At 44.2% G+C, this 24,097-nt stretch overlaps 1 protein-coding gene across 3 annotated transcripts in view; it reads right to left on the reverse strand.

The window, feature by feature from the left end:
- Positions 1-24,097, reverse strand: part of LOC139419014 (doublecortin-like kinase 2a) — a 68,943-nt gene that overhangs the window by 40,029 nt on the left and 4,817 nt on the right. For all 3 annotated transcript variants that reach the window (XM_071168835.1, XM_071168834.1, XM_071168836.1), the window contains exon 2: positions 17,185-17,540. In XM_071168835.1, coding sequence (XP_071024936.1) covers positions 17,185-17,540 — 356 coding nt within the window. The remainder of the gene's footprint in view (positions 1-17,184; positions 17,541-24,097) is intronic.

Here is a 24,097-nt window from a genome sequence, read left to right on the forward strand (position 1 = left end):
ACAGAGACAGAGAGAGATAAACAGAGACAGAGAGAGATAAACAGAGACAGAGACAGACAAATAGAGACAGACAGATAAACAGAGACAGAGAGAGACAGAGACAAACAGAGACAGAGACAGAGAGACCAACAGAGACAGACAGAGACAGACAGATAAACAGAGACAGAGAGAGACAGAAACAAACAGAGACAGAGACAAACAGAGACAGAGAGTGGTGAGGTGAGAGGAGGCGTGTGTGTTTGGCAGGCAGTGGCTCTTGGGTGGCATAGCTGAAATGGCTGCCATTCCACAGCCGGGATCACTCACACTGAGCAGCTGCTAACCCGGACAACTAGCCATATGTTGGCATCGTCATGGCGACGGCTTTAAGACCGGGAGCAGTAGACATTGTTGGAACACTTCAGCTGCCTTTGATGATCTTTCCCTTTGGATGAATGCCTTCACAACACATATGTAACCTACAGGTTACTGATCCTATGAGATGTGATAGTGTACATCCACCATGGATTAAGTCCAGTACCATGAGTACATTGTTAATGAAAAGGACAAACCATATGAGCTAATGTCGCTAAGCTGCTCAATGGTGCTGCCAAGTATTAGTATTTTACTAGGTTTCCCATTAGCTGTTGCTAACACAGCAAATACTCTTCCTGGGATCCACACCAAACACACTACAGACTCATGTAAAACATTCTACTAATATGCAGACTCACAGTGACACATCAAATATTCCCAGAATCTGATGCCATAAGCATAAGCTGACATAACAGTGAAGTTCAGAACACTGCAGATCTAGGGTTAGAATAGCCAGTAGTTTTCCATCCATCCAGGGCTGAGCTCTGTACAGTCCAGACAGTCTGCATGATGGGGGCACAGTACAGCGTGTGACAGAGTCTGCATTATGAGGACACGGTGTGTGACAGCCAGAAGCCTCAGACTGCTGAGGTGGCCTTGTCACTGTGTCCCCTGCCAGTGGTGATGACACCAGCAGACAGGACAGGAGACGTTGGTGACAGTGCGGGGGGGGGGGACACTATAATGGGTACAGTACACAACACAAGCCCAACACTTTTCACTTCCACACAGACGTTTGACAATTTGACTACAGAAGAGGCACTAGTTAGTCTCTTCTGAATTCACCTTTCAGTTGTCAGAGAGGAGAGTTAATTAGACAGGGTCATTTTGTATCGCCCCTGGAAACGGTTGCCCGTTTGATTGCCACCTGGGAAACCACTGTGGCGACCCCACAGTGGGGCGATGTGATTGTCCAGGAGGCTTCAGGCCTGGCTACCATCGTGGCAGCCTCCCGGAGGCTGAATAGGACTACTGTAGATCATTTAAGATGGCCTGTGGTTCTCAGGAGGCCAAGGGCAGATAGAGATAAGGGGGATACACTCACAGGGTTTTTGGAAAGAAAGAGAGGTAAGAAAGAAGGCATAAGAGAGGTCTTTAAACAAGGTTGTTTACAAAAATGTCTGCTCCCACAGCTTGCCAGAAGAAGCACAGTCCCAATTTTGCCGATCAGATCCTCTGGAGAGCATCCTCTCTAAGTGCATACTGAGGCCACGGTACCGTCTGGGGGAATAGTAGAGAACAGATTAATAAGGCAGGATAAGGATGTCAGACCTCATAGTCCATGTTGCTGTTTGTGTTCCCTTGACGACCGCTGCCAGGATCAACAACAGCCAATGGCACACAGACCCTGTCAGGATGAATTAGTCCTATCAGGGAGATTACTCGTTTGGGAGAGGGGGGATCTTGTGGCTGTGTGTCTTTGGGGTGTGTGTCTTTGGTGAGTGTGTGTTTATCTTATGTGTGTGTCTGTGTTTCTTTGGGGTGACATCTGTAACCTCAGTTTGCCTGCCCATCTCACACACTTGTTCTAATTTGGACCTTTCCTTGTTCTCTGTCTATCCCTCTCTGGTCTCCCCATCTCTCCTATTCTGCCCTGGCCGACCCAGGACTTGGGGGGCAAAACAAACCCCCTAAAACAGCTGCTGTTGTATGAGAAAGTCAGAGCTAAAATATCTGACTTGATATTTAATTAACAACTGTTTACTAGTGGTTCAATTATGAGGTTGACATTTAGATCGACAAGGGGTTGTTCCTATGAGGATATTGATGTGAAAAATCCATCATTGTCAGGCTCATGCTGGGGTCTATAAAATAACAATTTAAACAGATTAAAACATTCAGGATGATGTTATTACTAGAAGACAGCATGTTTGGAAAACAATCAACAAAAAAGACATTGCTCATCCTAATTTCTTAATTCCATTCTTTTAGATGTGTGTGTTTTGTTAGACACTACTGTACTGTTGGAGCTAGAGAAACAAGTATTTCGCTACACTCGCAATAACATCTGCTAGATATGTGTATGCAACCAATACAATTTGATTTGACATTGATGTGAGCTAAAATGTCCCTTTCACCCAATGGAGAATTGGGCTAAATTATCCCCGAAAGGGACGTGGACTCTGACTGATCTGACAGATGTGAAGGCCATTGAGCTAACAACCACTGTGGGACAGAAAGAATCCTACCCAGCTCTCATACAGGACAAACAGAACATCACAAAACCTTTTGCGTCTTGAAACGGAGCTGGAATGTCATCACTCTTTCACAGAGAAAAAGATACTCATCAACTGAAAAGCAAGACAGCGGTTCTCATAAAAGGTGAGTGGAGTAGACTAGGATACAGCTCCTGATCGTTGCTTACTTCCCTTTCCTTAACGAAGGTGGTAGCGGGTCGATTAGTGGGTGTACTCTGACACGCTGCAGTGGGAGTGAGGATGAAAATAGAGACCCCCATTATCATCATCATCATCACAGGCCTGACAGCCCAATCGCTGTAATCATGGGGTGGAAGGGTGACAGTAATAAGAGGGTAAGAGGGGGTGGGATCTCCCAGAATGGAGGAGAGAGGGATTGAAGAAAGAGAGGGTTGGTTTGGGAGAGAGAGCTGGTTTATGCAGGAGAGAAGAGAAAGGAGGGGGAGGGAAAGAGGGGGATAGTTTAGAAGGAGCGAGAGAGGGGGAAACTCTGTGCCTGCTGCCTTCAGCAAGGTCATAGTAGCATACTGCAATGCACAGCACCATGGAACAGGAGTCAGGACAGAGTGCATTGTGGGATATTGGGGTTGTCCTCACACGGGTTTTCAACTATTTAGAGCCGTAGGCTTCACACCATAAGCACGAACATGCAAATGAATCCTCCTCATTCCAAATGTATGATAATTGAATTCCTCTTTTTAAGACTGATGAGCTAGTTAGTTACTCCACGGTGCAGGATACGTAAACTGTTGCTTAATCTGTGAGTGGCGTGTAGACTACTGGTAGACTACTGGGTAATTATTTTAGATTAGAGTGGTAACTCTCCTCCCTCATGTTAGACAACCAGCCTTTGACGAGACGGATGGAGAGGAAAAACACAGAGCTAGGGGGAGAAATGAAGCTCATCATTAGCAAGCTGCGCTGAATTAAGACTAGCGATTAGCGGCTAAACACTGTAGGCTTTTTACCAGCGCAAATTCCAGTTGGCCTCAAATCCATACGGAGGTGGCTTTTGAATAGCCTAAACCACCAAACAACTGCAAAAAGGAGCTGGCTTTAGTATTCATTAGGCCTTCCTCAGTGAGACCAGGCAACGGCGGCAGCAAGCAGAAACCAGTCAAAGTCATTTGCTTACATTCAAATCTCAGTTGAGGGAACATTAATTCTGAGAACCTTTAACAGAGCAGTACCAAATGAGCGTGTCACTGTGGATTCTCTGCTACCAGGCCTTTTAGATGGAAAACCACGGCAATATAACATGATACATCCTTAATGAGTGGAAATGTATATTACGACACCTCAAGAAAAATGGCTATTCCTCAGTCAAGGCGAATAGCTCCGAGAATGGTGACAACAAAATCTAAATGTCAGAGAGCTACTTGCTCCATAAAAACACCTGCTGGTGAAATCCCTGTAGCTAAAGACTAGCCTAACTCCCCTGTAGACGACTGAACTCTGGCACACCAGACTACAGAGAACTCTGCCCAGCAGGCCTCTCTCTTACACACTCAGACAGCCAGCTGTGTCTCCCCTCTGAGATCTGAGTCACATCCCTGCACAGTGACATGATCCTATAACATAATACAGTACACCCCTTTTGATCCTATACCCTAATACAGTACACCCCTTTTGATCCTATACCCTAATACAGTACACCCCCTCTGATCCTATACCCTAATACAGTATACCCCCTCTGATCCTATACCCTAATACAGTATACCCCCTCTGATCCTATACCCTAATACAGTACACCCCCTCTGATCCTATACCGTAATACAGGGAGAGGAGAGGCTGCGGGGCTAAGGCTAGTGCTGCAGCATGCACAGTGAAAACATCTTCCTGCACACGCCGTACAGATTGATCTGCACACAGTCACCCACATCCCCTGCAGAGAGAGGGAGAGAGAGGGTAGCTGGCTGGATGTTGTAGTGGAGAATATTGCTGCGTTAATAATTGATACTTCGTGAAATGCAGCGGTGAGGGGGGATTCTGGCTTCACCGATATGAGAGAATAATTTCAAAATACAGTAAATAAAACTAAAGCATGAAGTTCTACATTTACAATATGAACTGTGCAAACAGATGAGGTACTACTATTATTATGAGGTACTACTATTATTACAGACTATTATTACAGACTATTACAGATGAGGTACTACTATCATCACACCAGTCTCAAGTGTGATTCACGAATCTCAGATTTTACCCACGCCTGAGTCGTGCTCCGTTCCTCTGTTCCTTACCTCCTCCAGAATCCCTGAGCCTCCCTGCTGCCCCTCCTCCATTCCCCCTTTCTTTCACTCATCCTCTTCCTCCACTCCCGCTCTCCTCCCACTAGCACGGGCTAATGATGGAGCCTAGGGGTCTATTCTACTCAGTGGTACAACATTACAGAACGTAGATGGAAATACGATTAATAGAGATAACATGAGTCTCGATTTTCTAGGGTCTCTACAATACATTTCTCATTTGTACGTTGTGTAATGTTGAATGTTGTCGAATAAGCCTCTGATCTAGCCTCCACAATGCGATCTGTGATCTGTGTCCCGTGTGGGTGAAGTCTGACAATACTGCTTCCGCTATCAAATATTATAGAAACACACTGGACAACACTGTCTGTCTGTTCACCTAAACATCACAGCCCTCTCCAGTCCAGCTGACAGGCCAGGGATGCACGTGTCAGACAAAACAACTCTGCCATACTCTAATGTAAAACAGGCTTACGCGCGGGCCACTAACATCAGCGTCACACAATTACATCTGTTTGGGATATTATGCACATTCATATCTACGTACAAGACATTATCCTTTGTGATACTAACCATTTTATTAGGGTAATGTACTGAGAACAGTGGGTGAATATGATTATGTGATTAAGCCTAAACAGTGTGTGGGCTGGGCTCTGGGCCTGTATTCACAAGAGTAGGATTGCTGCTATAGGATCAGTTTTAAATAAGATTAAAATGGACAGGAGGGACCGGATCCTAGATCAGCACTACTCTGAAACTCTTTTGAATACGGGCCCAGATCAACTGTTGAGTTATTTCAGAGCGTAAACTATCCCAGAGCCGCAGTCAGCTTCACAGGGATGCAGATAAGAAGAATGACCCCCAGCTGGTCCGGCTGGACAAACAAAACATGGTGTTGACAATGACATCACAGTCAAACAATGGGCTCCCAACCACCAGAGAAGTGCTGCACATTTTGGGCCGGCCATCAGCCACGTGCTCTCTCGCTCACTCTGTCCTCCGCCTGCTTGCTTTTTGATTGGTCTGTTGTACACTGTCTGGTTGATGGTGATGTCAGTGTCAGAGAGAAAACTGAGGTTTTGTTTTGTTGCTTACTGGATATCCTATCTAAAAACATTGACCTCTAGTGGTCTGAATATTAACTGATCTCAGGCCCTTCCTATGAAAAATCCTCTCTTTTATGAACAAGTCTTATACATGGATATATTCTTTCTACAGATTATCAGCATACACCCAATATGTTCCCCCTGTTGATGCTTATTATGCATTATGGTTGAACCAAAAGATTACATGTAACAACAAAAAATAGGAAACAGGAAACAGTTTAATATATGTGACAATGAATTATACAATAATGTATGTTGATGCTAATATTATGTACAATATTTACATTTCCATATGATAATAGCCTAATATATTCAATATGCTATAAACTATTATTTAACAGTTTCACTCAATTCATTCAAATGTGCAAAACAGTGTGCAACTATTTTTATAGCTTACAGTTTCTTCGCCTTTAGTCAGCACCTCGACATAAAATAACTCTCTCTGGGTGTGCGCCAGCTCATGTTTTTTAGTTGGTTTTGTTGCTTTAACAGGAATGTTGGTGGTCTTTGTATCTCTCTCTCCTGGGTAAAGGCTGACAGGGTCTGGGTGCCATCTGCCAGGAGTGGAGGGTTCTTTCTTCTCCCCCATAGTGGGCACTGCCACCAGGCAAGCCGTCTCCACATGAAGCCAATTAAGTTGGTCTCCACACTTTCATATCGATACTATCCTTCACAGAGCCACACAATTTACTCAGGAAATGAAAAGTGTGATGGGATTACAGTCCCGTCACTCTCCAGAATTATCATAAACTCGCCACCCAATTGAATTTGGGCATCATGGTGGCATGCTATACTGTATGTATGGTGCATTTCTCTTCTACAATACCAAAGGTGGGAATATTTAACCCACTGTTTGTCAGATGGTGCTGTATACTAATGAGTAGGGATGCACAATATATCGGTGAAGTTATCGGCATCAGCCTGATGTCTAGTTTAACGCTGATGTGCTAAACCAATGTCAAAGCTGACGTACCTACCTATATAACATAGGTACATGACGTAATGACGCCACGGCAAATTTAGCGCAACACAGCAGTCATTTGAAAGAGTAACAACATTTCAGCGAGACAACTCAAAGGCAAAATCCATTAACGCCAATATAATGGCATTCATTGCCCTTGACAATCAACCGTTCTCTGTCGTGGGTGATCGGGCACCGGTAAACACTACCAAGTGCGCTATTTTTCTGATATTGCCCTACTGGAGTTACGCAGTAATAGCGTCACTGCTGTAAAAATAAAAATAACATTGTGTCACTGCTATTAGCTTCACAACTGACATTTGGACCAGCGATTTCAGCCCCATTAGCATGCCGAGTCTGACAGCACAGTGGGTCGTCGAGGATATCGTACTGAGGAAAGTTGTATTGGGTAAGAAATAGGATTTGATTATGTTTTACTGGTAATGGGGACATACGTAAATGGCAAGAAAATTACTTTTGGTCAGTGTGTGTGTGTGTAACCTTTATTTAACTAGTCAGTTAAGAACAAATTATTATTTACAATGACTGCCTACCCCGGACAAAACCCGCACAACGCTGGGCTAATTGTCCCTTATGGGACTCTCAATCACGGCCGGATGTGATACAGCCTGGATTCGAACCAGGGACTGTAGTGACGCCTCTTGGGCTGAGATGCAGTGCCTTAGACCGCTGCGTCCATGTGTGTTAACTATTTAACTGTACTAGAATGCTTAAAAAGGCCCCAAAGGTGTGGGAATATGATGATATTCTCAAATATTGGTAGACCTGAATTGGCTGTCGGTTGCTTTGCTCAGTGGGGAACCTTCAGAGGGGGAGGTAACAGGAGAAGCAGTAACAAGATAAGACACAGGAGGAGGAGGTATATGTCGATGTGCCCTTGAGTAAGGCACTTAACCCTAATTTGCGCCTACTACTATGGCTGACCCTGTAAAACAACATTTCTGGTGTACACACACACAGTTGAAGTCAGAAGTTTACAACCACTTAGGTTGGAGTCATTAAAACTCCACTCCACAAATGTATTGTTAACAAACTACAGTGTTGGCAAGTCGGTTAAGACATCTACTTTGTGGATGTTTATACTTTGTAGATGTCTTTGTAGATGTCCTAACAACTGTTTACAGACAGATTATTTCACTTATAATTGACAGTAATCACAATTCCAGTGGGTCAGAGGTTTACATACACTAAGTTGACTGTGCCTTTAAACAGCTTGGAAAATTCCAGAAAATGATGTCATGGCTTTAGAAGCTTCTGATTGACTCAAATTATGTCAATTAGCCTATTGGAGGTGTACCTATGGATGTATTTCAAGGCCTACCTTCAAACTCAGTGCCTCTTCGCTTGACATCATGGGAAAAATCAAAAGAAATCAGCCAAGACTTCAGAAAAAAATTGTAGACCTCCACAAGTCTGGTTCATCCATGGGAGCAATTTCCAAACGCCTGAAGGTACCACGTTCATCTGTACAAACAATAGTACGTAAGTATAAACACCATGGGACCACACAACCGCCATACCGCTCAGGAAGGAGACACGTTCTGTCTCCTAGAGATTAACATACTTTGGTGCGAAAAGTGCAAATCAATCCCAAAACAGCAGTAAAGGACCTTGTGAAGATGCTGGAGGAAACAGGTACAAAAGTATCTATATCCACAGTAAAACGAGTCCTATATTGAGATAACCTGAAAGGCTGCTCAGCAAGGAAGAAGCCACTGCTCCAAAACACCATAAAAAAGCCAGACTACGGTTTGCAACTGCACATAGGGACAAAGATCGTACTTTTTGGAGAAATGTCCTCTGGTCTGGTCTGATGAAACAAAAATAGAACTGTTTGGCCATAATGACCATTGTTATTTTTGGAGGAAAAAGGGGGAGGCTTGCAAGCTGAAGAACACCATCCCAACCGTGAACAGGGGTGGCACGGGGGTGATAGCATCATGTTGTGGGGGTTCTTTGCTGCAGGAGGGACTGATGCACTTCACAAAATAGATGGCATCATGAGGACGGAAAATTACGTGGATATATCTCAAGACATCAGTCAGGAAGAAAAAGGTTGGTCGCAAATGGGTCTTCCAAATGGACAATGACCCCAAGCATACTTCCAAAGTTGTGGCAAAATTGCATAAGGACAACAAAGTCAAGGTAATGGAGTGGCCATCACAAAGCCCCGACCTCAATCCCATAGAAAATGTGTGGGCAGAACTGAAAAAGCATGTGCGAGCAAGGAGGCCTACAAAACCTGACTCAGATACACCAGCTCTGTCAGGAGGAATGGGCCAAAATTCACCCAACATATTGTGGGAAGGCTACCCAAAACGTTTGACCCAAGTTAAACCATTTAAAGGCAATGCTACCTACCAAATACTTGAGTGTATGTGCACTTCTGACCCACTAAGAATGTGATGAAATAAATAAAAGCAGAAATAAATCATTCTCTACTGTTATTCTGACATTTCACATTCTTAAAATAAAGTGGTGAGCCTCTCTGACCTAAAACAGTGGATTTTTACTAGGATTAAATGTCAGGATTGTGAAAAACTGAGTTTATATGTATTTGGCTAAGGTGTATGTAAACATTCGACTTCAACGATATATATATATATATATATATATATATATATATATATATATATATATATATATATATATATATATATATATATATATATATATATATATATGTGTATGTATGTATGTATGTATGTATGTATGTATGTATATATATATATATATATATATATATAGTAGTAACTTTCAGACCCCTTGACCACTGTAGATGCATAGGTGGAAAAGAGGGTCTGGAGTAGTTATGCTGCAGGCTGACTAGGTTGGGGGAGGGGGGAGTCTTTACCTCCCACTCTCCCTCCCTTACTTCCCTCCCTGTGCTCTCATCCCTTGGCCTTGGCCAGATCCTCATCTGTGCTCATACAATTCTGATGATATAGTCAGGTCCTTCATAATGGACCATCATAATGGTCCTACTGGCAGCCATTCACTGTGATAATGATACACTGGTGCCATAATATAGCCAGAAATATTACCAACGGTTGCTGACTGGGGGGTGGGGGATAATAGAACTATGTGCTATTCATAGGCTGTGAAAAAGTTGTACAATTATTTTGGCTACAAGTGTGTGTGTGTGTGTGTGTGTGTGTACACATGCATGCTTTCTTACAATCCCACAAGGGGGGACATCGATTATCAAATCAGCTCCTGCAGTGGACTGCACTATACTGTAGCTCCTATAGCATCTCCCTATCCATTTCCTTCCAGAGGCCAAATGTCAGTGAAGTTAAGCAGGAATAAACCAAATATTTCACTCTACAATGTTTATAGGACAGCTGGAACTTTCTTTATTCAATTCCACCTCCTGCCAAAGAACTCCCGTTCTTTCTTTCTCCACACGGCTTTGAGATGTAAAACAGAGAGAAGTTTCTCTCTCAAAGCAGCAGCTGAGTCTGTTGGCCCTGATGTAGCCCTGAGGATATCAATTAACATTCATCCAGGCTAGCAGCTTAGCAATCAAGTAGAGACAGAGAGAGAGCTGAACAGAGTGCATTGTGTTTACAAATGGAGTACACACATAAGCTGCACTTTAACCCCCTACACACATAGGCACGCACGAACACACACGCACTCCCTCAATTTATAAGTCTAATTATCTAGTGATGGTCAAGGCCCTGGTAGGGGAGCTAGGGGAGGGAGTTGGTTGGCAGACCCCTACAGACACAGACATTGCCTGGGACCAACAATTTGATTGTTTGGAGGAGGAGCAGATGGCAGGCTGGGCTAGGCTGTAGTCGGACCGTCCTTCATGTGTTAGCGCTGGTAGCTTGTTAGCGCTGGCTGCTAAGCCCAAGGGTGAGGCATTTGATGGGCTTTTGAGACGTGTCTCTGGGGCTTCGGGTTCTAATACACTAGCGGCTACGCTAACCGTACAAGGCTCTCATTTGAAGGATTTATGATGTTCTTACACAGCCAAAACAGTGTGATAGCATTAAAGACTTAGAATCCAATGTTTTGGATTAAATACTGAATTTAATTATTTGAGGGGAAACGAACACTTGAGAAGAGAACCCCTTCTCTCTGATAACAAAAGCATCCGCTTTACTATAACACAGAGCTTAGATAAAAAGGACACACTGAAATGGCTCTTCAAGGCCATGTCTCTCACCCTTCACAGGACACATCAGACGTAATAGTGAGTGACACAATGTTACAGCCATGGGGGGGACAAACAACAATACCTCATCACTGCCACACAGACAGACACACACAGACAACCCCCTCCAGAGTCTGTTTTAGAGGGAATCACAGGAGACACGCCCGTCCAGAGACGTGAGCATGGGGAGCATCTCGGAGCGTGAAAAGCAGCTTAGCTGGAGGAGAGAGGCGCTGTCAGAGAGAGGGCAAGTCCTGTCAGATTATCCAGACTAATGTAGAGAGTTCACTTGGCAGACAGGCAGATTGGACATGAAGTGGAAAAGCAAAAGCCCATAGATCATGTAGTTAACCATTTAACTGCTAAAGATTTAACTTAATCAGAGGTTCTAGGTATACACATTGCTTATTTACTCAGACACAACAGTTTGATGAATTTAGAAAGGCATGAACTTAAAAATATGACCTGAAAACCAGAGTAATATTTGTAGTTATCTGAATAATTTTCATTCAGAAATCAAATTAAATTCTATTGACTGAATGGCATTGAAGTGGACGGCATCCATTATAGTCCAACTCTGTTCTTTAAGGGTAAGGATTCAGGCTTCTGCATTGTTTTTTTATTTCACCTTTATTTAACCAGGTAGGCTAGTTGAGAACAAGTTCTCATTTACAACTGCGACCTGGCCAAGATAAAGCAAAGCAGTTCGACAGGTACAACAACACAGAGTTACACATGGAATAAACAAACAAACATACAGTCAATAACACAATAGAAAAAAGTCTATATACTGTGTGTGCAAATAGGGTAAGATAAGGGAGGTAAGGCAATAAATAGGCCAGTGACGAAATAATGACAATTTAGAAGTTTAATGCCTTTAGAAGCCAAACAGAGTTACTATTATGGTCCTAAAACACAGTAGATAAAAAAAATCCACTCATGTGTACTACATACATCCAAGTAAAATACCAGAGAACTCTACCAGAGAACTCTACCAGAGAACTCTACCAGAGAACTCTACCAGAGAACTCTACCAGAGAACTCTACCAGAGAACTCTACCAGAGAAGCTGAATACAGTACATACCAGTACAGAGATATTGTATTACATGTAGAGGATTTGACAAGACTACAGTTACAGTAGACAGCAGGCCACAGTATGGTCTGAGAGAGAAAAGGCCATTGGCCGGTTTCCTATCTGTTCCAATGGGGCCGGTTTCCTGTCTGTTCCCTTATCCCATACCCTCATCCCATGCCAGAGAGGGGCTGGTGCCTAGTGGTTTCATGAGCAGGTGGCAGGGACTGATTTAGCTAAACTCTTGATCTCCGCCTGGTCAGAGACAACAACTGTTGGGGGGAAATTCTCAGCCGAGCATTGCAAGTATGACACTTCATATAACATAATGTGCAATCAGTCAAATGTCGTTGTCTGACTATTTATATGACTCACTTATGGTAAGTATTTGTAAACACAAGGTTATACAGACAAGTATGGGATCATGCTGGGATGGATGTCCTTTAAACAAGATATTTACAGCCATAATGCCCCTACATTGACCTCCATTTTGAATGCATGTTTTGAATGACACAGCATCATGAGTGTACATCCTGTTATAAGCCCAGCTCTGATTAGATACACACAAGTGGAGGCTGCTGAGGGGAAGATGGCTAATAATAATGGCTGGAATGGAGCGAATGGAATCAAACACCTGGAAACCATGTGTTTGATACCATTGCACCTATTCCGCGCTAGCCATTACCACAAGCCCATCCTCCCCAATTAAGGTGCCACCATCCTCCTGTGATACACACATAGTTGGCCTTTCCTAGGATCTGCCTCATTGAATCAAAAGGACACAGTTACTCAGCTATAGGGCCATGAATACCTCCCCATAAACCTCCGGGGGTAACCTGATTTTAAACAGTCCCCATCGATCCTCCTCAGTGACAGAAAACTGTTGTATTGGAGTTCCCATTCGATGGAGTCGTTTAGGATGTGGTGTCCTGGTGTATCCCATTACATGCAACAGAGGATCCCCAACCAGCCCTCTATCAGGACTGAAAGGGCTGTTTATATGGTGATATAAATCAACCAATGGAGTGGATCATTACGAAAGCATGTGACAGGAAGAAGAGCGATCCATCTCAGGAGTTGAATATACAGTAGATGGTCTGAGTAACGGAGAATGACCTTATCATTAACAACCCATACGCTATGCGTTACCAACTCATCAAAACAGCTCAGAGAGTAGAACCATATGGGCCTTATCAATTTATAATGAACAACAAGAAATTACAGCATCTTACGTCTGAAATATTGAAATATTGCTAAACTCTAAATGAGGAGTCTGCATCCTATCCCTCAACGATGGTAGGAGTTACTGTAGGCTCCATTCATTATGCTATACACATTGGTGAGATGGCTGTAGTGCCATTGGCTGCCAGGTATTTTTAAAATGGTGTTTAAGCACATGGGCCATCCCTCAGAGCTCCACAGGCCTGGGCTGCTGTTAGGGTTGTGTACTGTCCTTTGAGCTAGCCTTGGTTCCATACTGTATGTGCAGTAGCCAACTCTTCTATTGTTGTCATGGTTATAGACGGGTTGGTTGTTAAGCAACAAAACCGACGTGTATGCAACTATGGGGGTTGGCTTAGATTGTTGACAACATGTAAACTATATTTTGTGTCCAATGTTTACTGAAAACATAAATACATTTGCACAATGAGCAGGCGTGGTCTCTCAAATATATTGTTACAGTTGTGTTGGTTAGCTTGCTAGTGAATTTTAGTAATATTAGCATAGACGTGACTTCAGTCAAAACAAGACATGGTAACAAGATAAAACTAGCTTACGATTCCCCACATGGCAGCTTCTTGTTACTGTTGCTAGCTATCTGGACATCCAGAATCACAACACACAGACTTCTGCCCCATTGAAGTGTGTGCATTGTTTGTGACGTTGTGAGCTAACCCGTCTGTCTATAAGTATATGCAGTAACCCATAGTTTCAAATTGAGCACTGCCATAACAACTTGCAAGCAGCATAATAACTAAATGCTATATAACTGACTGTAATCTAACTGAAAGCTACAGACAAAAACACACTTAACATTCTCTGTGAGCGAGAACAACTGCATTGAGCCAACCAGTTTCATTCATCAATTAGCATAATCGTGACATTTGCATATGCCTGGCAGCTCATGGACATCTGTTTTGCATAGCGTTAGAATATACAACAAAAAAAAAACGGAGATTGGAAAGGAGGTTTCCCTGTGAAATCACAGAGAGAGTCAGCCTGCATTCCAGACAGCCCTGCAGCGCTCGTTTGGATTTACCACCGGCTTCCTCAGGCAAATCCCCTGTGACATCATCAGTGCGCGTCGCAGTCAAACCGCCCGCCACATTGCATTCCAAACAGCCCTTGCGAGTCGCCTGCCTGAAGCGGTCCCCAAGGACAGAGTAGGGAAGGCACTCCCTCTTTCTCTCACACCACGTCTCTCTGCTTCATCTCTACAAGAAACAGGATTCCTCCTCTCTCTCTGTCTAGTGCCGACAACACTGAATGTTGACGGATGAATGGAGAAAACGTCCCAGTCAACTTGCAGCTGTTTTGCATCATCATTTATGATGAAGTCTCAGCCCACAGCACAGTCAAATCTGTTTAAGAGATCCATGAAGGGATAAAGACAGACAGAGAGTCAGTAGTCTTTCTGTCACAGACATGGGACTGAATTAGTAACGGGGTGGATATCTAATGGGGCATTCCCAAGGATCCATCATGCTGTAGCCTATGCTTGGCAATTTCTGAAAGAGCAGCGATGTGGAGTACCACAGGGAGTAAGCGAGACCATCGATTCAGAGGTGATGGCTGATCTTTTCAGTCATACTGTACTGTACTGCATAAACTGTCTTCTCTGTCAGAGAGAGAGAAATCATCCAGACCCTGCCTCTCCTCCTGATATAGAGCCTCCTCTGAGTAGAGCCTTCAGTATGTTGGGCTGGCCTGACTGTCAGAGAGGATAAGGATCATTATTTTCATGAGTCACTTCTCTGGCCCGTGCGTGAAGATTCCCACCGGCTCCGGGAATCTGTCAGGAAAGAAGGGTCAACTGTGTTCTCTGCCAGGACAATATTCAGAGTTCAGATAGAAGGAATGGGATTTTGGTGGATACTGCTTCTCTTTTCTTTAGCTTTGTCTAACACTGAAACCTTCTCTGCAGCGTTAGATGTCTCAATGTCTTCTATACTTCTAAGCGAATGATCCTTTACAAAAACTGACTCCATTGACAGAGATCATGATCCTGCCGTTATCAAAGAACCACTGGCCTAACACCTTTCAGCACAGTGTCATAACCATTGCTTGTGAAATAAGAGGTCCAACCGTTAAAGCTCTGTAAAAAAAAAACAAACAGACTGCATTTCAATCCAGATTTATCAGAAAATCCACTTATCTTTAACAACTGTGGAACCTGACTTCTAGGAAATGTTCTAAATCCACTCCCCCTTAATCCATTATGATGGAATCTTCTTCCTCAGATGAGGCTAGCAGCATTTATATCAATCTAAAACTAAAGCCCATGATGGGAAATTAAATGCATCATGTGTTCATCACTAGCACATTAGGTTTGCGTCTCAAATGGCACCCTATTCCCTATGTCGTGCACTACTTTTGACCAAGGCTCTGATAAAAAGTAGGGTGCTAAATATGGAATAGGGTGCCATTTGGGACACACTGTAGATGTCTAGATGGAAATACTAAATAGGACCATACAGTGCTGTGAAAAAGTATTTGCCTCCTTTCCTCTACTTTTGCATATTGTTGATACTGAATTTTATCAGATCTTCAACCAAAACCTAAAAATAGATAAAGGGAACCTGAGTGATCAAATAATACAACAATGACATACTTATTTCATTTATTTCATAAACAAAGTTATGCAACACCCAATGCCCCTGTGTGAAAAAGTAATTTCCCCCTAATAACCGGTTGTGCCACCTTTAGCTGCAATGACTCCAACCGAATGCTTCCTATAGTTGTTGATCAGTCTCATGTCACGTGGAGGAATTTTGGCCCACTCTTCCATGCAGAACTGCTTTAACACCAATCTAAACTAAGCTGGGGGGAAATGCAAAGCAAAAGTTCTTGATAACTAACACACTGCATAATCCTGGGCTGCTCGTTTCAAGTCCTGCCACAACATCTCAATTGGGATTAGGTCTGGCCATTCCAAAACGTCCTTTGTTGCTTTTTTGCCATTTTCATGTAGACTTAATTGTGCGTTTTGGATCATTGTCTTGCTGCATGACCCATCTGTGCTTCAGCACACAGACGGATGGCCTGACATTCTCCTGTAGAATTCTCTGCTACAGAGCAGAATTCATGGTTCCTTCTATTAAGGCAAGTCGTCCAGGTCCTGAGGCAGCAAAGCATCCCCAAACTATCACACTACCACCACCATGCTTGACCATTGGTATGAGGTTCTTACTGTGCAATGTAGTGTTTGGTTTTCACCAAGCATAATGGGACCCAAGTTATACTTTTGACTCATCTGTCCATAGAACATTCTTCCAAGAGTCTTGATGATCATCCAGGTGTTTATTGGCAAACCTGAGTCAACATTTTGGATGAGATGGGTCCCATTATGCCTGGCCAAAACCAAACACTGTATTCCAAACAAAGCATGACGTTTGTTGATTAGGTCGACTCTCATGGAGATACTTGTAGTGCACCATGGGGTTTGTGTTGATTAGCGATAGTATAACGGTTGAGTGCTGATACAGCTGAAACTCAAATCATGAAGCATCTATGCTATAGATAACACCTTTGACCAGAGAACTCAATATGGATATCCCATCGGGTACTGATTCCCATCTCCAGTGCAGCGTTGGGTTTAACCCAACATACTCTAATATAGAGTCTCTGAAGTACCGTTATTCATTACTTGCAACAGCAAGGTTGAGGGTTTGATGCCTGTATGGGCCACATATGTTGAACACAACTGTCTGTAAGCCATTTAGGAGAAGGAAAGAAATGGCTAAATAACCATATCATATACCTCAGGATTGGAGTTGAGACTCTGTGCTATAGGATGTAACCATGTTGTTGCATCTACAGAATTACTACCATCTTACCTGTTTTCCCTCCAGTGTGTAGAGCCGTTTGACCGCCCCGGAGTCCAGCTTGATGGCATCTGTGATGTCGGTCAGCACCTGTTCGAAGGAGTGGGCCGTCTTCTTATTCAGCAGGATCCTCACAGCCTTCCTGGGCTTGACCCCGCTGCGGATGACCGTCACCAGCTTGGGCTTGATGAAGTCTCTGGTGCCCAGGCTGGCCTCGCTACGCTGCAGCTCGCCCTTTACCAGGGTGCTGAGGGAGGACAGGGAGCGGGACTGGCCGGCCTTGATGCCCACTGACCAGTTAGGGTTAACATTCTTGGTATAGTCCACTCGGCGGTAGGGCTCGTTGGAGGCACACACGTAGCTCTCACCTAAAGGGAGGAAGAGGGGAGAACTAGTTAGAATTTAAGCTTCTTTAAAATAAATAAATAAATAAAAATATATATATATATATATATATATATATATATATATATATATATATATATATATATATATATATATTTTTTTTTTTCATCAAAATCGTTGAATCAACAGTTTATAAAAACTGATATCAAATCCATCAACTGCTTATCAAATGTAGGGCAATTTAGTTATTGAAGCTACAGTAATCAACTCAGTCGTCTTTTCCAGCTCTGAATGATACTTTACAATTGTCAATGAATAACCATTCATTCTAAATGACTAAAGGAGTGGTAATTAGCCACATGACGTGGAAAGTAACTAGTCGGCTTGACTGTGGATGACAAGGAGTTAAGGTTCCCCAGTGGAAACAAAAACCACATTGAGACGGAGGCCAGTCAGTGTAACTCAGCCCTCTCTGTGAGCTCTCTCGGCCTGCCGCATTGGATACTCTCCAAAGCTAAGTCTTTTCCTTTTCCTTGCCCACATTCCATTGTAACAGCTAGCAAATGTGTTTGTGTGAGTGTTTCCCCTCAAACCAAGGCCAGATTAATTTGACGACTCAAAAGGCTGATAAATGGAACCACAATAAGGGAAAGAGGAGGATGTGAGGGTGGGTGATTGTGTTTGAAGGCGGTTTGTGGGAGGACAACACATGCAGGATTTTTATTTTCACATTCTGGGCATGGCTAACCTCTAATCTTTCATCATTGATTTTACTGTTTGTCACAACACTAATGAAACCACAGAATGGCACACTGTAGCAGCATGTAATACTGAGCTACGCATGCAACTAAGTGAACCCATATTGCTGCCTTTGATGTCCTTGCTCTGTCACGACATAGCGCTATACTTGCGTATCTGGCCTTTTACCAGTTTAAGCTCAAGGCACCGATCGATGACAACATGACTTTGTTTTTTTATGTCACCTTTATTTAACCAGGTAGGCTAGTTGAGAACAAGTTCTCATTTGCAACTGAGACCTGGCCAAGATAAAGCAAAGCAGTGTGACACAGACAACAACACAGAGTTACACATGGAGTAAACAATAAACAAGGTCTATGTACAGTGTGTGCAAAAGGCATGAGGAGGTAGGCAATAAATAGGCCATAGGAGCGAATAATTACAATTTAGCAGATTAACACTGGAGTGATAAATGAGCAGATGATGATGTGCAAGTAGAGATACTGGTGTGCAAAAGAGAAGAAGAGTAAATAAATAAATACAGTATGGGGATGAGGTAGGTAGATTGGGTGGTCTATTTACAGATGGACTATGTACAGCTGCAGCATTCAGTTAGCTGATTTTTAAAGTTCGTGAGGGAAATAAAAGTCTCCAACTTCAGCGATTTTTGCAATTCGTTCCAGTCACTGGCAGCAGAGAACTGGAAGGAAAGGCAGCCAAATGAGGTGTTGGCTTTGGGGATGATCAGTGAGATATACCTGCTGGAACGTGTGCTACGGGTGGGTGTTATCATTACCAGTGAACTGAGATAAGGTGGAGCCTTACCTAGCATAGACTTAGAGATGACCTGGAGCCAGTGGGTCTGGCGACGAATATGTAGCGAGGGCCAGCCGATTAGAGCATACAGGTCGCAGTGGTGGATGGTATAAGGTGATTTGGTAACAAAACGGATGGCACTGTGATAGCAAACTGGATGCAGTCTGAGTGTTGGAAGCTATTTTGTAGATGACATCGCCGAAGTCGAGGATTGGTGGGATAGTCAGTTTTACTAGGGTAAGTTTGACAGTGTGAGTGAATGAGGCTTTATCGTGAAATAGAAAGCCGATTCTAGATTTGATTTTGAATTGGAGATGTTTAATATGAGTCTGGAAGGAGAGTTTACAGTCTCTCCAGACACCTAGGTATTTATAGTTGTCCACATATTCTAGGTCGGAACCGTCCAGGGTGGTGATGCTAGTCGGTTGGGCGGGTGCGAGCAGCGAACGGTTGAAAAGCATGCATTTGGTTTTACTAGCGTTTAAGAGCAGTTGGAGGCCACGGAAGGAGTGCTGTATGGCATTGAAGCTCGTTTGGAGGTTAGTTAGCATAGTGTCCAAGGAAGGGCCAGAAGTATACAGAATGGTGTCGTCTGCATAGAGGTGGATCAGGGAATCGCCCGCAGCAGGAGCGACATCATTGATATATACAGAGAAGTGTCGGCCCGAGAATTGAACCCTGTGGTACCCCCATAGAGACTGCCAGAGGTCCGGACAACATGCCCTCCGATTTGACACACTGAACTCTGTCTGCAAAGTTGTTGGTGAACCAGGCGAGGCAGTCATTAGAAAAACCAAGGTTATTGAGTCTTCCGATAAGAATACGGTGATTGACAGAGTCGAAAGCCTTGGCCAGGTCGATGAATACGGCTGTACAGTAATGTCTTTTATCGATGGCAGTTATGATGTCGTTTAGGACCTTGAGCGTGGCTGAGGTGCACCCGTGACCGGCTCGGAAGCCAGATCGCACAGCGGAGAAGGTACGGTGGGATTCTAAATGGTCAGTGATCTGCTAATTAACTTGGCTTTCGAAGACTTTAGATAGGCAGGGCAGGATGGATAATGGTCTAAAAGTTTGGGTCTAGGGTGTCACCCCCTTTGATGACCGCGGCAGCTTTCCAATCTTTAGGGATCTCGGACGATACGATAGGTTGAACAGGCTGGTAATAGTGGTTGCAACAATGGCGGCGGATAGTGTTAGAAAGAGAGGGTCCAGATTGTCTAGCCCAGCTGATTTGTACGGGTCCAGGTTTTGCAGCTCTTTCAGAACATCTGCTGTCTGGATTTGGGTGAAGGAGAAGCTGGGGGGGGGGGGGGGGGTGGAGCTGTTGGCCAGGGTTGGAGTAGCCAGGAGGAAGGCATGGCCAGCCGTTGAGAAATGCTTATTAAAATGTTCGATTATCATGGATTTATCAGTGGTGACCATGTTACCTAGCCTCAGTGCAGTGGGCAGCTTGGAGGAGGTGCTCTTGTTCTCCATGGAATTTACAGTGTCCCAAAACTTTTTGGAGTTAGAGCTACAGGATGCAAATTTCTGCTTGAAAAAGCTATCCTTTGCTTTCCTGACTGACTGCGTGTATTGGTTCCTGACTTCCCTGAACAGTTGCATAGTTGCGACTAACAGTTGCATATCGCGACTATTCGATGCTATTGCAGTCCACCACAGGATGTTTTTGCGCTGGTCAATGGCATTCAGGTCTGGAGTGAACCAATATATCTGTTCTTAGTTTTGCATTTTTTGAACGGGGCATGTTTATCTAAGATGGTGAGGAAATTACTTTTAAAGAATGACCAGGCATCCTCGACTGACGGGATGAGGTCAATATCCTTCCAGGATACCCAGGCCAGGTCGATTAGAAAGGCCTGCTCGCAGAAGTGTTTTAGGGAGCGTTTGACAGTGATGAGGGGTGGTCATTTGACCGCAGACCCATAGCGGATACAGGCAATGAGGCAGTGATCGCTGAGATCCTGATTGAAAACAGCAGAGGTGTATTTGGAGGGCAAGTTGGTCAGGATAATGTCTATGAGGGTGCCCATGTTTATTTAGGGTTGTACCTGGTGGGTTCCTTGATGATTTGTGTGAGAGGGCATCTAGCTTAGATTGTAGGAATGCCTGGGTGTTAAGCATATCCCAGTTTACGTCACCTAACAGAACGAACTCTGAAGCTAGATGGGGGGCGATCAATTCACAAATGGTGTCCAGGGCACAGCTGGGAGCAGAGGAGGGTCGACAGCAGGCGGCAACAGTGAGAGACTTATTTCTGGAGAGGTACATTTTTTAAATTAGAAGTTCAAACTGTTTGGGTATAGACCTGGAAAGTATGACAGAACTTTGCAAGCTATCTCTGCAGTAGATTGCAACTCCTCCCCCTTTGGCAGTTCTATCTTGATGGAAAAATGTTGTAGTTGGGTATGGAAATCTCAGAATTGTTGGTGGCCTTCCTAAGCCAGGATTCAGACACGGCAAGGACATCAGGGTTGGTGGAGTGTGCTAAAGCAGTAAACAAACTTAGGGAGGAGGCTTCTGATGTTGACATGCATGAAACCAAGGCTTTTTTGGTCACAGAAGTCAACAAATGAGGGTGCCTGGGGACACGCAGGAACAGAGAAGGAGAAGGATGAGGGTACGGCTAAAGGCTATCAAAACTGGTCGCCTAGAGCGTTGGGGACAAATAATAAAAGGAGCAGATTTCTGGGCGTGGTAGAATAGATTCAGGGCATAATGTGCAGACAGGGGTATGGTGGGTTGTGGGGAGGTAAGCCCAGGCACTGAGTGATGATAAGAGAGGTATCTCTGGATAAGCTAGTTATAATGGGTGAAGTCACCGCATGTGTGGGAGGTGGGACAAAGGAGGTATCAGAGGTATAATGAGTGGAACCTAGGGCCTCCATTGTAAACTAAAACAATGATAACTAACCTAAACAACAGTATACAAGGCATATTGACATGAGAGACATACAGCGAGGCATAAAGTAATCACAGGTGTTGATTTGGAGAGCTAGCTAAGACAACAACGGGTGAGACAACAGCTAATCAGCTAAAACAACAACAGGTAAAATGGTGATGACTGGGTGGAGAGGGTCGGTTAACTACACACAGGGCCTGAGTTCGCGGTTATTACTGCATTGTCGGAACTAGAAGCACAAGCATTTTGCTACACTCGCATTAACATCTGCTAACCATGTGTATGTGACAAATAACATTTGATTTGAGCTCCCTAACCAAACATCAGCTGGTCACTATGGAGGAAACGGGGCAGATACATCAGTGTGTGCGCTGAGCCATCACTGAGCAAATACACACAGACGCCATAACTCAGTGGGGTAAGTGAGAGGTCATGGATTGAGAATGTGTTCGTCCGACGTAGTCCCTAACACTATGGTGTCATCTAAACAAGCAATGTTTTCCCATGAGTGAAGTCTGATGTTGAATCAATCAGCTTATTACATACAATGGATCTTATCAAAGGACCAGCGCGGGGTCAGGTGATTCATAATTTACCAGTGGGTTGAAGATATCCCTCTAGTGGTGTGGGGGCTGTGCTGGGGTTATGTGGGTGGGGTTATATCCTGCCTGGTTGGCCCTGTCGGTGGAGTATCGTCAGACAGGGCCACAGTGTCTCTCGAACCCTCCTGTCTCAGCCTCCAGTATTTATGCTGCAATAGTTTGGGGGGGGGGGGGCTAGGGTCAGGGGGGGGGGGGGGGGCTAGGGTCAGTCTGTTATATCTGGAGTATTTCTCCTGTCTTATCCAGTGTCCTGTGTGAATTTAAATTCTGTCTCTCACTCTGAATGATCGGCTGTGAAAAGTCAACTGACATTTACTCCTGAGGTGCTGACCTGTTGCACCCTCTACAACCACTGTGAATATTATTATTTGACCCTGCTGGCCAACGTTTGAACATCTTGGCCATGTACCGTTATAATCTCCACCCGGCACAGCCAGAAGAGGACTGGCCACCCCTCAGAGCCTGGTTCCTCTCTATGTTTCTTCCTAGGTTCCTGCCTTTCTAGGGAGTTTTTCCTAGCCACCGTGCTTCTACATCTGCATTGCTTGCTGTTTGGGGTGTTAGGCTGGGTTTGTGACATCGGCTGATGTAAAAAGGGCTTTATAATTACATTCGATTTGATTGAAAGTCCTCCTCAAATGGCACACAATCGGTGTAGCATAAGACCACGATCATGGTTTGGCTTGGTTTGGATCCAATCCAATGCCTCACTGTCATTTCAATAAGCACACTACAGCAGAGACAGTGTGGTGGATGTCACAGGGTAATCCCATCCATCCAACCATCGTCCAGGGATCACATATGAAGGTTCACACAACAGGCCAGGCTGGGCGATGAGGTTCTTGAGGTTTGAGGAGGTTCACACAACAGGCCAGGCTGGGCGAGTAGTCCTCAATCAATGGGGCTGGGAGCACGCACATGCACACACACACAAAATCCATTTGATGGCTGAGTACACAAAGACAAGACTCTGGTGTTCAGTCTCCAGCATCTCCAGTCAAAAAGCCTCGTTCACAGCCAGTCCAAGACGGTCCTCTGACGGATTGACTGCATTCCTCCTGTCTCTGTGACCTGACCCCTGACAACAGCCGTGCCCCATTTCTCCACATCACAGCAAGAGGACAAGGGGACAGCCGCAACCCACTAACAAAACAAGTTACTGAGGAGGCTACGATAATTAGGACTTATCATCCCGGCCAAGAGTCTCCACAGTAAAGAGGGGACTTCTTGAGTGGAACCCAAACTGTGTACTGTTTATAGAACGACTTTGGAGTCCAGTCATTGTTTTACAGTAGAAAGAATGGAATGGTTAGAGGGGTTCCAATATAAACCTGGCACCATATCAAATGTCCAATAGGATTGGCTTAAGAGCTCAAACTCTACTCCTATAATAAGGTAAAACCTACACGGAACTCTTCATTAGCCACAGTACCTAGAGTATGACCTCACTGGCCACTATACCTACTAGAGGTCGACCGATTATGATTTTTCAACACCGATACCAATTCACTGGCCAATT

The sequence above is a fragment of the Oncorhynchus clarkii genome, chromosome 10 (genome assembly GCF_045791955.1).
Source record: "Oncorhynchus clarkii lewisi isolate Uvic-CL-2024 chromosome 10, UVic_Ocla_1.0, whole genome shotgun sequence".
Classification (NCBI taxonomy): Eukaryota; Metazoa; Chordata; class Actinopteri; order Salmoniformes; family Salmonidae; genus Oncorhynchus; species Oncorhynchus clarkii.